The following is a 15,703-nucleotide window of genomic DNA, read 5'->3' as shown; positions in this document are numbered from 1 at the left end:
TTTCCTGCATAGACCCTATAATGGTGAATTTCCTGCATAGACCCTGTAATGGTGGATTTCCTGCATAGACCCTGTAATGGTGAATTTCCTGCATAGACCCTGTAATGGTGAATTTCCTGCATAGACCCTGTAATGCTGAATTTCCTGCATAGACCCTGTAATGGTGAATTTCCTGCATAGACCCTGTAATGGTGAATTTCCTGCATAGACCCTGTAATGGTGAGTTTCCTGCATAGACCCTGTAATGGTGAATTTCCTGCATAGACTCTTTAATGGTGAATTTCCTGCATAGACCCTGTAATGGTGAATTTCCTGCATAGACCCTGTAATGGTGAACTTCCTGCATAGACCCTGTAATGGTGAATATTGAAGTCTAAAAAAAAAATTACTTAGATATTGAGATATTGTAAAGATAATGATGTTACTGACATGTAGAGCCCTAAATTCAACCAAATACACTACACCCGTATCATATAGATGCTTTAAACTATGAAATCCGAAGAAATACAAAATCCAGTCGAACCGAAATTTCCAGAAAAATCCGAAAGTCCGGTCGGACCGAAATTTTAAAAAGTTTACTCATCTCTACTTGTTTACTGGGCCTATTACACGGCCTGATAATCGTCTAACAAGGGCTGCAAGGACATCGTTACCGTTATATACTTTACCTATCCACGCTCCGGGGCTGCTCCTGCAGTCCGCTTCTCCCTGGGTCCTGCGCGCTCTAGATTCAGAGCGGCCTGTCAGCTGACAGGCCGCTCAGCCAATCACAGGTTACGGCAGTCCCGGCCTGTGATTGGCTGAGTGACCTGTCAGCTGACAGGCCGCTCTGAAGCTGGGACCTGGGGAGAAGCCCACCGCAGGAGCAGCCCTGGAGCGTGGATAGGTAATTTATATCGTCAGTCGTAGCAATGCGCGGTCGGCGGCCGACAATTATAGGTTCTAACCTATATCAACGATCGGCCGATGACAACGATCGGCTGATCGTTGGCTTTATTACACGGAGCGATAATCGGCCGAATTATCGTTCGGTGTAAAAATACCCTAAGCCAGATCTAAATAGCTGAGCTGTGATTGGTTGCTATGGACGGTTTACACTTGTTTCTATTTTACCCAATTTGATAAATCTGGCCCACTGTATCTAGTATTTAACATAGTTATTAAAAATCCACAGAAAATAACTCCACCTGCTTTTGACAACAGTGACTCTATAAGTTGACTTGGTTTGCTTAAAGTTTCTTTGACCTTTTTTATTTAAAAAAAATTAGAAAGAAAAAGCTATAAAGGTCCCCATTACTCTTACATGTATTGTAGATGGAGAAGAAACTAAATATAAAGGAACATTTTATGCACAAGAATTTATACTCAAGAATTTTAATGCATACAGAGTTGTTTAACTGAAAAAAAAGAGACTGACACGCAGTGCGCGTCATACTGACTTTTCCCTCTACGCGCCTAAAGTAAAACGCTATTTTGTTTACTGAACAGGGTCAAATTTTCTATCTACGTCTTATTTTATTTTGTGTAAGAATAATGCCGGAAATTCTATTCGTTTGAAAATACGATAAGAGGTTAAAGCCTTTTGTAATTATATAAGGCACCAATGTGCCCTGCATTATTGTATACAAATTGTATCACTCACATCACGTCAGTCTTTGTCCTTCATAGTAAACACACAAACAAATTAAAAAGAAACACACTACCCTATAAGCGGCGGCATCCATAGAAAAAAGGGAATTCATAGCCAAGATAAAAAAAAATGGAGCTGGGCTTCGTCACAAAGGACAGAAGGAATTAACCACACTTTCAAAGGATCCTATAGCAGCTGCATGATCTCCTCTTATGATACAGATGTTTTCAGTGCATATCTACCACTGGCAATAGTATACAGCTTTTTTATGCAGTTTACATAGAGCTGTGTAGTGTAAATCAGCTCAGGGCCAGTGTCCGCTCAGGGCTTATGGCGCCTCTAGAGGCCCAGAGAGGGAGAGGGGCTCGGTGTTCAAATGTTCAGCCTGCTGACTGTAGTGCAAAGTGAGCTCTGAACACCAGGGAGAGAAAAGGGTGAAGGACCTAATCACATGACCCGAAGGTCCTCAACCTTGCAGTGTGGAGAGCAGCCCGACAGAGAGGAAGAGGGAGAAGACCATACCTCCCAAATGTCCCGGATTCCGCGGGACAGTCCCATTTTTGGGGTGCTGTCCCGCGGTCCCAGAACGGCCCCCCGTGTCCCGCATTATATGTGGCCCCAGCGAAAAAAACAATAAACCAGTAACTCACCTGTCCTCCCGTCCCAGCAGCTCCTCTCCCGGCAGAGCGCGCACTCCCGTCATCCTCCGGGGCGGGCAGCGGGGTATACAGACACTGAATGTACCGGAAGTGATTCATGATGGAGGCTGCAGGTCCCTTCCGGCACAGTCAGTGTCTCTGTACCCCGCTGCCCGCCTCGGAGGATGACGGGAGTGCGCGCTCTGCCGGGAGAGGAGCTGCTGGGACCGGAGAACAGGTGAGTTACTGGTTTGTTTTTTTCGCTGAGGCCACACTAATGGGGGATTGGCTACTCTGTGGGGCGTATATGGGGGATTGGCTACTATGTGGGGCATTGGCTACCATGTGGGGCATATATGGGGCATTGGCTACTATATGGGGCACTATATGGGGGATTGGCTACTATGTGTGGCACTATATGGGGGGCATTGGCTACTATGTGGGGCATATATGGGGATTGGATATTATGTGGGGCACTATATGGGGGGCATTGGCTACTATGTGGGGCATATATGGGGGCATTGGCTACTATGTGGGGCATAGGCTACTATGTGGGGCACTATATGGGGGATTGGCTACTATGAGGGGCATTGGCTACTATGTGGGGCATATTTGGGGGCATTGGCTACTATGTGGGCACTATATGGGGGGCATTGGCTACTATGTGGGGCACTATATGGGGGCATTGGCTACTATGTGGGCACTATATGGGGCATTGGCTACTATGTGGGGCACTATATGGGGGATTGGCTACTATGTGGGGCATATATGGGGGCATTGGCTACTATATGGGGACTATATGGGGCATTGGCTACTATGTGGGGCATATATGGGGGCATTGGCTACTATGTGGGGCACTCTATGGGGGATTGGCTACTATGTGGGGCACTCTATGGGGGATTGGCTACTATGTGGGGCACTATATGGAGGGATTGGCTACTATGTGGGGCACTATATGGGGATTGGCTACTATGTGGGGCACTATATGGGGATTGGCTACTATGTGGGGCACTATATGGGGGGATTGGCTACTATGTGGGGCACTATGTGGGGATTGGCTACTATGTGGGGCTCTATATGGGGGCATTGGCTACTATGTGGGGCACTATATGGGGGCATTGGCTACTATGTGGGGCTCTATATGGGGGCATAGGTTACTATGTGGGGCACTATATGGGGCATTGGATACTATGTGGGGCACTATGTGGGGGATTGGATACTATGTGGGGCACTATGTGGGGGATTGGATACTATGTGGGGCACTCTAATGGGGTATTGGATACTATATAGGGCATTTTTGGGGGGATTGGATACTGTATAGGGAACTATTCAGTCAGCAGCATGTGGTGACTGTAGGGGAGTGGCTATGGAGGGTTGCTATGGGGGCGTGGCTATGGGGACCGCGGCGCACATGTCCCTCTTTGCTCTTTGCAAAAGTTGGGAGGTATGGAAGACTGAAGTGCTGTGTGTTAGTGTCTGAGTGTGTCAGTGTCAGTCAGTGTCTGTGTCAGTCAGTCAGTTAAGGCATATTACATGTAGCGATTATCATTCAAAGATTTGCTGAACGATCGTTCGCTGGCGATTACTAGCGATTTTTAGCGTACGTTTCGGAGGTTATTACAGTCACTGATTACTGTTATAAACGATCGCTTTTACATCGTTATATGGTCGCTAATGGTTCCTCAGGACAGCCCACACAACATGTTTTATCAGCGAACGACTTATTACACGAACAAATATGTGAACGATCGGCAAATTACCAAAGATAATTTTTCAACATTCGTCGTTTCATCGTTGGGTGTTATTGCACGGACAGATAATCGTTCATTTTGATCGAGGACACTGTCACTCCTTTTGCATTTTGACCGCTCTCCACAAGTGTAAAGGTTAAATGTTACAGCTTCCATTACTTATTTTATATCACACCTCATGGTGCTTGTTCTGGTAAAACGTCGTTTTTATCACCTGTGGATTGGTATATGTGGGCCGGGCCTCGCGGCCTTTGTGCCACATCGCTCCGCCCCTAGCGTCACTTAGCCCCGCCCATACGTGACATCACCACATAGGCCCCGCCCCCTCAGCAGCCATTGGCAGGGCCAGCCTAAAGCTCTAGGCCCAACCCACCTAGATTGTCCCACACCAATGGTCGCTGAGGGGGTGGAGCCTATGCGACGATGACATCACAGATGGGGCGGGGCTAAGTGGCGCTAGGGGCGGAGCGATGTGGCACAGCGAGGCCCCACCCACATATACCAATCCACAGGTGATAAAAACGACGTTTTACCAGAAGCAGCACCATGAGGTGTGATATAAAATAAGTAATGAAAGCTGCAACATTTACCTTTTACACCTGTAGAGAGCAGTCAAAATGCAAATAGGGGGTGACAGTGTCACTTTAAGTGTCTGTGTCAGTAATGTGTGTTTGTGTATGTTAGTGGAGTCTCAAGTGATTGTGCATAGCGTGTGGATGATGGGTACATGATGGATGGGATGAGGGGCCCGCTAAGGCTCTGCCGCCCGAGGGCCCGTAAAAAACTGGAGCCGACCCTGGATCATCTGGGCCTGGGTGCACGGAGCCAGACTCCATGCCACCTGGGATGGTATGCCAGGAAATCTATTAGTTGCATAAATTATCCATAGCTGACTGTTCCTTTAAAGCCCCCACAGCTGCCGTATCAGCAGTGTCTCCTCACTGCTGCAGAGCAACAGAGCAGAGTCTAAAATAAGCAGAGACTATTCCTAAAAGTATATCTATTTCACCAGCGAGAAGCTGACATTCTGTATAGCAATATCCAACAGCTTGAGGCTGTGAATTGTGTATACCGCCATCAAGCAACTGTGATTTCTTAAAGTATTATACCCCCAGTGAGAAGCTGTGATTACTCAAAGTATTATACCGCCAGTGAGAAGCTGTGAATTGAACATAATATGGTATCATCTGTACCTTTATTGAAAAAGATTATTATAATGTGTATCACACCTGCTTGAGTTTACAGACTGTTCTATCAAAAAGTTTATGTTGATATATCCAGGGTGGGCACATACCACTCCTGCCCACTGTGACAATTGCCTAAGTGGTACACTGCCATCTAGATAACCACCACCTGGCTCCCCTAGGTTACCACACCACCCATAGCCCCCTCACTCAGTATTTGGCTGGAGGAGGGGGAAGAATCAGTGCAGTGATTGAAGTAGGAAGTAGCCAGGGCTGCGGGGTTCAATTACCTGTAATGCAGCCCCCCACTGTCCCAGCCCATAATGTGTTGAAAGACCCTTTTGAAGTGATACTCTCACCCCCATACCCTTGCTTCATTCAATTAGTGGACAGTCACCTAGGCAGGGATTCCCAGCTTGACACACAGAGAACTTTTATACAGGTATATATCAAATGTGCAGCATCTAAGCTTGTAGATGGTGCGGAGAACTGCACATACAGTAGAGTAAGGGGGATGAGAGTATCACTTTAAAGCCATTGTGATTAGTCCTCCCTTTCTGTGTTTCCTCTGAGCTACCGTGTGCACGCACGTGCACACACACACACACACGTTTAGTCCAAAACATTAACCAACAGAAGAGGGTGATCGGCACTACAGGTCACAGAGGAGGCAACCGTCAATGATGAGCTGGATGCGAAATAACCAGTGGTGTTCACTTAACGTACATATCCATGTCAGTATATCAAATAGAGAGAAAGTAGTGGCACTCACCGATGAAGATACTGGTGCAGATTTCTTTTATTTATAACGCATAAACACACACTGGGTGGACGCCAGGTAGGTGCAGGTTATAAGTTTGTTTTGCGCGACTGCGCTTCAACAGACCCCTCCCTCTGGGGTCTGTTGAAGTGCAGTTGCACGAAACAGGCTTGTGACCTGCACCTACCTGGGGTCCGCCCAGTGTGTGTTTATGCGTTATAAATAAAAGAAATCTGCACCAGTATCTTCATTGGTTAGTCTAAAACATTACCTAAAAAGGACAGGTGTGTTTTTCAGGCAGATTTTTTTGCATAAAAAGTATTCTATACAAATAATAATAATAATAATAATAATTATCATCTTTCTTTAAATAAATAAAACAATAAACTTTCTTTCCCTCCATCTTTGATATAACATATCCCACAGTAAATCGTTAGCTTTTTTTTTTTCTTGGAATTGTTTTCTTTGTGTTTTATATAGTCCTCTATATATGGTGTCAATTGTTTAAGAAAAAATATATATCAGTCTATTTGCTCTTTTTTTAACTAGAGGGAGATGGGAGTGAGTAGGAGAGAATACACATAGAGACCTGTTCAGGTCAGTACTGGGCCATGTACCCCAGTTTAATTACATTCTTACAGGAATACCGCCTCTCCTGATTTACGATGCATGCTTTTTCTGTTCCTGCCAAATAAATCATCTGCACCTCAGAAAGTAATGCATTTCATCAACACTATATAGTTCTCTTCCTAGTAGACATGCAGGCTAAGATTCACAACAGCCATAAACTCTCCGTCCTTCAAAAGAAACATAGGCTACCCCCACACTGCTCTGTTTTGGAATAGCCGCCAAGTTTTCCATGAAGTAGGACATTGAGGGGGATGGGGGAGCATCACAGCTGCTGAATATTCTTATCAAGGTGATAGACAGGAAAACCAAACATCTTTAGCAGAATTTAAGCCATGGTAGTCATAAGGGAATGTTCACCTTTTAACACTATGTTGCTTTTAGGTCTGGAGAGATAAATTTCCTAGAATATATTGATAGTGGTAAGGGCCCCATTGTTGTGCTGCTTAGGTCTGAATCCTTCATGTAGATTACCCAGCGTTACACAATGGATGATCTATCCTTATTATAGGCCAATAATATTAGAACACTTCCGTTACCACGTTTAATAGCTGCTAATATATATATTTTCTTGGTAATGTGGCCAAAAATTTTAATCTCTCGTAAACAGAGGCAGAATACAGCTGCCTGCAGCAACAAAAGTTACTGGCAGAGCAGAGAGCCAATGGCTGCTAGTTCTGTCAGTCCATTGTATTTAAACTATAAGGGCCCATTAGGAGCAGAGAACTCCTGCTTATTAACCCTTTTGTGTGCTGCAGCATGTAAGTGAACACTGGATCACCTATACACTTCGGTACATAGGGGTTAAGCATAAAGGCACAGGACAGCTCTTATTTTCCCTGTGCATCCCTGGGCCCCCTCCACCACGGGCCCCATAGCAGCTGCCTACCCTGTCTCTATGGTAGCTACACCACTGAAGCTAGCAGAGCATTCATGTCACACTTTGGCATGCCTCACTATTCCCTCCCCTCTCTGCTCTGTAAATAATCCCTGGTGCTTGGCCCTCTGTACACACTGGTATCATCCTCCCGTTCTGTGCACGCGCCGCTGATGCCAAGGGCTGCTGTGCCATCTTACCAGTTTGCATGTGTGCGCCACTCTTCTGGGCTATGGCACCTGCACAGTTGGCACATGCTGGAAGCACACCACCTCTGACATCAGCAGTGCATGTGGGAACCAGGTGGACAAGCAGCAAAGATTATTCACAAAAAAGATGGAGGAGGAAGCATTGGCGGGGCATGCCAGAGCGTGGCATGAACGCTTACCTACAAATCCTCTTTACAGTAGGAAAATAGAGATTATGCAAAATCCACTTCACAAACACATTACCCAAAGGTAACTTGCTGACGTAGGGGAAGAACCTATAGCACACTGTCAGCACCTCGGGTCAAGTGCTGACAGATTCCCTTTAAGAAACAGGGAAATACTTATGCCTACCTGGAAAGCATTTAGGAAGATGAAAACATACGCCCAGATTACACTTATGTGCACCAACACACCACACAGCCAAGTCAGTCCCAGGACAGGAAGGAGCACAATTATCGGCTTTGCTGTTGCCCTGAAAAAAAGAGAAAAGTTCATGGTAAGATGCAGAAGGTACTAATCCTTCCAGCACTTATCAGCAGCTGTATATCCTGCAGGAAGTGGTGCATTCTTTCCAGTCTGACACACTACTCTGCTGGGACTGCTGGGAATTTGGGACTGCTCTGTACAGTTCCTGACACGGACAGAGGTGGCAGCAGAGAGCACTGTGTCAGACTGGAAAGAATACACCACTTCCTGTAGGACATACAGCAGCTGATAAGTACTGGAAGACTTAAGATTTTAAAATGGAAGAAGTTTATAAATCTAGATAACCTTCTGCCACCAGTTGATTTAGAAAAAAAATTTCTTCTTTAGAATATTCCTTTAAAGTGTCACTGTCGTGAATTTTTTTTTTTTTTTGCAGAAATCAATAGTCCAGGTGATTTTAAGAAACTTTGTAATTGGGTTTATTAGCCAAAAATGAATTTTTATCATGAAAAAGCAGTTTGAAGCTCTCCCCCCGTCTTTATTGTTCTCCTATGGAGAGAGCTAAATAAAAAACCAAAACAGGACAACAAAGAGTTAATTTACAAATCCATCAACCTCTATCTCCTCTGACAGTCAGCACTGACCTCTCTGACCTCTGAATACACTGTCACCCAGCTCTGTGCCTCTAATTCTTTGTTCTCAGCTTTCTGCTGCTAAATCCCTCCTCCCTAGAACAGACTGGGTTGAGTCTGATGCAATAAGTCACAATTTCCTGATTTTTTGCAGTGGATGGAAAAGAGGAAGGGGGGGGGACCTTGGAAAAGGCTTTTTGAATGCAGATAATGGCATATTTGGCTAATAAACCCAATTACAAAGTTGTCGCCTGGACTATTGATTTCTGCAAAAAGAAAAAAAAAAATATGACAGTGACTCTTTAAGGATGGAGCCAATTTTCATTTTTGCTTTTTCGTTTTTTCCTTAAAAGGCCATAACACTTGCATTTTTCCACCTAGAAACCCACATGACCCCTTATTTTTTGCGTCATTAATTGTACTTTGCAATGACAGGCTGAATTTTTGCATAAAGTACACTGCGAAACCAGGTAAAAATTCAAAGTGTGGTAAAATTGAACAAAAAAAAGCATTCCTTTTATTTGGGGGGTATTTGTTTGTACGCCATTCGCCCTGGGGTAAAACTGACTTGTGGTGCATGTTCCTCAAGTTGTTACGATTACAACGTTATATAACATGTATACATTTTCTTTTATCTGATGGCTTGTAAAAAATTCAAACCATTGTTAACAAATATATGTTCCTTAAAATCGCTCCATTCCCATACTTATAGCGCTTTTATCCCTTGGTCTATGGGGCTGTCTTAGGTGTCATTATTTTGCGCCATGATGTTTACTTTCTATCGGTACCTTGATTGCGCATATACGACTTTTTGATCGCTTTTTATTACTTTTTTTCTGGATTTGATGTGACCAAAAATGCACAATTTTGCACAGTTATACAGCAAAGATCAATTAAATCGGCACTCGTTTGTTTTCGGCTGCTGCAGCCGAAAACAAACGAGTGCCGAGCCGGGATCAGCGCCATCTTGGCGGAGACCCCGGCCGGCACCGGACACGGAGATCGCTCCTCCGCGACAATGTCCTGAGGGGGCGATCTCCGCCACTAGACACCAGGGAACGGCTCCGGAAGGTAATCGGATGCAGCTGTCAACTTTGACAGCTGCATCCAATTACCTTATTAGCGGGCACGGAGATAAGACCGTGCTCGCTAATAGCCGCAGTCCCGGGCTACACGCGGCACCAGGGATCGTGGCGGTTCAGAGCGGCCCCACTCGGCCCCGCTCTAAACACCTCTTCCAGACATATGACGTACGGGTACGTCATATGTCCCTAAGAGGTTAAAAGTAATTTTATCATCAGTTTCATGCTGCCTAAACCACAAGTCATTAGGCCGGTTCCCTATACCCAAACAGAGAGAGTTCATTTAATCAGAGCCAATGGGGTAACAAGAAGCATCTGGTACCATCCCTGTGGATCCAGCAACATAAAAGTGAATTTGTGTTTGCAAACCTAGGCCTCACAGGCTGTGTAGTGTTCCCAGCATAGCTGTGACACTAGGTTTCTTATGCACCTGGGCAAAGTAACTCACTTAGGAAAGTGTATTGTGTGTATTTTTCTCCACTAGATGTGGATATTTATTGTATACTGTATTTTGCACAGCTAAAGGTTTCATGGGTTAACTGTTCTTGTCACGTGTGTTTTCCATCTATCACAGGTGCCAGCCTCTTTCCCTCACTTTTTTACCTATCCTCTTTCTTCTTTCTTGCACACACACAGCCCCAACAATTACAGGCTAGCTAAGGTAACCCTATAAAAAGAAACTTGTTCCTGGTGGGAGGGTCTTTTGTTAGTGGGGCTGGGGAGGGACTGAGACACCACAGTGCCTGAGAGATTTCTTCTATACCAGTAATTACTGCTAGCATGCAGTGCTAGAAAGCTTAAGAAGGGAGTGACATCATCTGAGGAACACCTTGCCCACGCCAGGGATACCTCTACAACACACAGGGCAGTGACCTGGAGTTAGGTACTGATCCCAGTCAGACAAAGCCAAAGTTAAGCCTACCTATCCTACTGTAGCACACAGCTATTCTGGGAGGTCTTGTAAAGTCTGCTCACCCCAGCGCAGGGACCTGGGACCTTGTACTACCGTAGTAGGACAGGTATCCCGACACTATAAGGCATAAGGTGGTCAGAACTACGGTATCTGCGTATGTGAATACGAGTACACTACTACATTGGGCAAGACCCTCAAGATGCTCCTCTACTCTACCAAGTTTATCACAGCAATCTATCTTGCCTGAACCTGCTTTCCATTGTGTTATTATTGTCTTGTACTGCACTGAAGATTCGAAGTAAACGGAAATTATCCTATTCATTTAATCTATTGGACTTATCTATTGGTTTATCATTCTGCACCTGCACCTACACACCAGGTCACACTTGGGCTAATCAAACCTCAAACACAGTGCCTGCGTATCCGCAGGTGGATTCCAACCCCACTCCTGGCCATCATGACAAGTGCTCAAGTGACCCTACATCCCATGCAGCAGTCACAACACCGTACAAGCTACCCCGGCATACTGCAGCTGTGGTAATGGATATTTGTCCTACCTAGAGCCTAGTTTAGATGGCTCCAATAACTCACCAGACCTGGATGCCTATCTGCTTCTCTAAGCTGCAGTTGGGGGTGAGCATCTTGGAACGCCTACGAGCACTGGAGATAGTAACCATCACAACTCGAAACAGGACAAATGTATTGACCTACAAGAATGAGGAAGGTAGAAATGTTATACTGCACAGATTGATTTAACCAATTAACACAGAAAAAAGCCGCACATCCAAAGGCAAAGGAGTGGGTGCTAGCAGAGAAAGTCCCTTGGCCGGGGATCCCAAACACAGTCCGCAAAAATCTGCAGCACTCCAACATATGGTAAAAAAATGTATTCCATCAAAACAGGTACAGAGAATTAGCAACGTTTCGACTCTCTCTCAGAGTCATTCTGGCTTGAGAATGACTCAGAGAGAGTTGAAACGTTGCTAATTCTCTGTACCTGTTTTGATGGAATAAAATTTTTTCACCATATGTTGGAGTGCTGCGGATTTTTGCGGACTATAACCAATTAACAAAATAAACACATCCGGTGATACCAGTAACATTTCAGGAGATATAATACATAAGATATTGACAAGCTGTTATATTGAGCTCTTAGTTGTACAAAGTAGGGATCATTTCACACAGCACTCAATGTGTTCTCTGCCTGAAATACACAGTGTTTCATAAAAGCTGAGCTTACGAACAGTGACTGCATTTTGTGTACTCAGAACGCCCACAGACAAGATCAAATGCAGGTGAAAAGAGCTTCAACATTCAATTAACTTTACAATGACGTTGATAATAACACATTTCAGATCAGAAAAGCAATGTGTTCTCCTGCATTGCATACGGAAGTTTCTCTGTGGTCAATGTCCTATAAATTTTTAAACAAATATTTGATCACATTTTTATGGCCTATCCTATGTTTTAAACCTGGACAATCCCTTTAAATGTGGAAAATTCCCTGCAGATTTTCTGCATAAAGCATCTAATCCATTTTGTAAGGTAGATATCAGCCCCTGCTCTCCTCCACTTCATGCTGCCTTTCTTCTACAGCTACTACTGAGCTCCAATATTAGCCCCGCCCACATGGGCAGGGCTAAAATCAATGTAGAATTCCAGCCAACCCATGAGAGGGACACTTGCCCCGCCCACCTTATGACTCCATCTGTGATTAGGGCTAGTGGAAGGAACAGGAAACAGATATTGTAGGTGACATCACAGAAAGTAAAGAAATCACAAGCAGAGTGGTCATGTGACTGAGCCTGAGAACACAAGCGGAGCTAGAAAGAAATAATGAGTGAGAATTCAGTATGCATACAACGCCCACAGAAGTAAATGCAATGGTAGTTTATTGAAAAGTCCTGGACAACTCTTTTAGGTTCATTAGTATACTATTAGGAGAGATTTGATGAACAATGGTGTGCAAGGCGGGATTGAAAACAAAACATCAAAGCCAGCAGGTTTCTGAAACAATGTTTTGTGACCAACAGAGGAGACCAAGATAGAGCTTTTTGGTTAAAAATTAACAGCAAAATCATATAAAGCGCCTGGACCTGACGGTCTGTCAGGAGACTTTTACAAGATTTTAGGTCCGGAAATCACCTCCACATTACAATCCCTGTACAACACGTACCCCACTGACTCTCCGATACCAAGCTCATCCAACACGGCCTATATCAAAGTTCTCCTGAAACCGGGGAAAGATCCTAGCAACCCTAATTCATACAGACCGATTTCATTACTAAATCTTGACCTTAAGATTGCGTCAAAGGTTTTGGCTGACCGCCTGGCCCTGATCATGCCATCACTGGTTACACCTTCGCAGGTGGGATTCATAAAAGGGAGATCAGCGGTGATGAATATCCGCAAAGTAATGGCCGTGTTGGATGAGGTCAAATCCCATCCCGCAAGGCATCCATCCCCGGCTCTCCTTTCGATTGACGCTGAGAAAGCTTTTGACAGCGTGAGCTGGGGATGGATGTTCAAAGTGATGGGGACAATGGGCTTCTCGGGGGCCTTCTTTTCTTATATCCAACACCTTTATCATTCCCCTCTAGCGAGAATACATACACCAGGGTTCCTTTCTCCCCCCTTCTCCCTTTTTAAAGGCACACGACAGGGATGCCCACTGTCCCCCTTATTGTTTAATTTAGCCATCGAACCCCTATCTCGTAGACTGTGTAAGGCTAGAGATTTTTACGATATCAGTGTGTGGGGGGGGAGGAACTACGAGCTATCTTATTTGCTGATGACTTGCTTATATTTCTGGGAAATCCCGACAGAGACCTGACTATTGCCCTTGATCATTTAGAAGAGTTTGGTAAACACTCAGGCTTCAAGGTGAATAGACACAAAAGTGAGCTCCTTAGGCTCTCAGCAACCTCCAATAGACAGGATCTGTCCATACGTTGTGCATCCGAGTATGTCACCTACTTAGGTATAAAAATTGGAAGGTATCCAAACTCCAGCTACAAGCTAAATTACCCCCCACTGATACAGAAAATACAACTAGAACTACATAAATGGTCATCCTTGCCATTACCTTTGATGGCTAGGGTGGCCTTGCTAAAAATGATAGGGTTCGCTAGATTATTATAGCCTAACCAGACAATCCCCCTGTTACTTAACCACCGCGACATCTTCTTACTAACCTCAGCATTTACAAAATTTATTTGGGCCTCCAAGCGACCCAGAATAGCGCGTAAAAAATTAGTACTTCCTAAGGAAAAAGGTGGCCTTGCTCTCCCAGACGTGAGAGGTTATAATCTAGCTTGCCTCCTACGGCACGGAATTGACTGGCTTAGGGGGTCCAGTAACTACTCTAACTTCTCACTAGAAACACGCCTAGCTTATCCATGGTCATTAAATAGTTTATTGCATACCAGATTCGGGGCACTACCGGCACATATCAAGACTAGTCTCATATTTAGGGATACCATTAAGGCATGGCAACATGGCAGGAAAATAATGGGGTTACATAGTTTGGTTAGCCAACATATGGACCCATGGCATCACCCTGAGTTCCCACAAGGTCGTCAAAATGCCCTGTTTTCTCAATAGAGGGAGAACGGTGTGAGAATGGCGGCAGATTTAGTGCAGCCCTCCTCTCACAGATACATGACATTCCCAGAAGTGAAAGCCAAATTTGGCATAGGAAAGGGCACTTCTTGGCATATCATCAAATATACCGGTTCCTATCCTCTAGGCTCCAAGATTTGCGCAGAGAATTCACCTCCAATCCCATAGCAACATATGTAAAAACGTCTAATCCCATACACACTCTTTCCTCTCTTATTACTATGAGAACAGCTCTCACATCGGGTATATCAATGTTTAAGTACTGGGAGGACAATCTTCCACTTCCTGACTTAAAGGACCTTATACTGAAAGGGTGGGGGTCAGTAAGAAAAGCAATCACTAACGAATGATGGAGAGAAACTCACTTTCGCATTATGCACCACGCTACCTATGGATTTCGCTTTCCCAGGACGGAGCTACACCCGGACAAAATAGAAGCCTGTCCCAACTGTTCAGAACATGGTACAGATTTATACCATGGCCTTTACACTTGTCCAAGGGAGTTCTAGTGAGTTAAGTTATTTTATTTTCTGTTACCTGACCGTACTTACTTATGTGGCTAGCTCATTCACAGAGCGACTTTGTCACATTCTGCGTACAAAAAGGCAGTCTGCGCACGGCCTTCTGATCATTGTCCTACATGTCCATGTACATGTCCATGTCCTATCTTTTTGAAACCAATAAATATATGTTTAAAAAAAAAAAAAAAATGAGAAGCATTATATTTGGAGGGGGGGGGGGGAGTCTTTTTAAGGCATTAAAAGAGCATTTTTTTTGTATAATGATGGCCATTAATAATGATCATGATAATTAACGGCCGTCATTTAACCCTTAGGCGACCTTGGACGTACCCGTATGTCCAGGGCTGCCTCACCGCGTTCAGAGCGGGGCCGCACGGCGGCCACGCTCTGAACCGCCGCGGTCCCCGGGTGCCGCTTGTAGCCCAGGACCACGGGTAATAGTGGGCACGGTCCGATCGCCGTGCCCGCTAATACAGTAATCGGATGCAGCTGTCAAAGTTGACAGCTGCATCCGATTACCGAATGCAGCCGTTCCCTAGTGTCTAGTGGGGAGGATCGCTGTCCCGGAAGAGCGATCCACACATCTTACCCCTTCCGGGGTCAGCGCCGTAATGGCGCTGATCCCGGCTCGGCACTCGATTGCTGCAGCAGCCGGAAGCAATCAATGTGACTATCTCATCGATCTGTGCTGCATATCTATGCAGCACAGATCTGAATGAGAGATCAGTGCACTTATACTAGAAGTCTCCCAGGGGGGCTTCTAGTATAAGTGTAAAAGTTAAAATAAAAGTGTTATTATAAGTAAAAAGCCCCCTCCCCTAATAAAAGTCTG

General features: G+C 44.9%; 1 protein-coding gene across 3 annotated transcripts in view; it reads right to left on the bottom strand.

Annotated features, from left to right (window-relative positions):
* Positions 1 to 15,703, bottom strand: part of ADGRD2 (adhesion G protein-coupled receptor D2) — a 126,382-nt gene that overhangs the window by 44,462 nt on the left and 66,217 nt on the right. For all 3 annotated transcript variants that reach the window (XR_011364778.1, XM_069985986.1, XM_069985985.1), the window contains exons 19-20: positions 11,321 to 11,436; positions 8,028 to 8,148 (exon numbers count right to left, since the gene is read on the bottom strand). Coding sequence is in view for 2 of the 3 variants with exons in the window: in XM_069985986.1 (XP_069842087.1) it covers positions 8,028 to 8,148; positions 11,321 to 11,436 (237 nt within the window). In the remaining variant the exon portion in view is untranslated. The remainder of the gene's footprint in view (positions 1 to 8,027; positions 8,149 to 11,320; positions 11,437 to 15,703) is intronic.

The sequence above is a fragment of the Dendropsophus ebraccatus genome, chromosome 10 (assembly GCF_027789765.1).
Source record: "Dendropsophus ebraccatus isolate aDenEbr1 chromosome 10, aDenEbr1.pat, whole genome shotgun sequence".
NCBI lineage: Eukaryota > Metazoa > Chordata > Amphibia > Anura > Hylidae > Dendropsophus > Dendropsophus ebraccatus.
The sequence above is the reverse complement of the archived record's forward strand: the minus strand, read 5'-3'. Positions and strand labels throughout refer to the sequence as shown.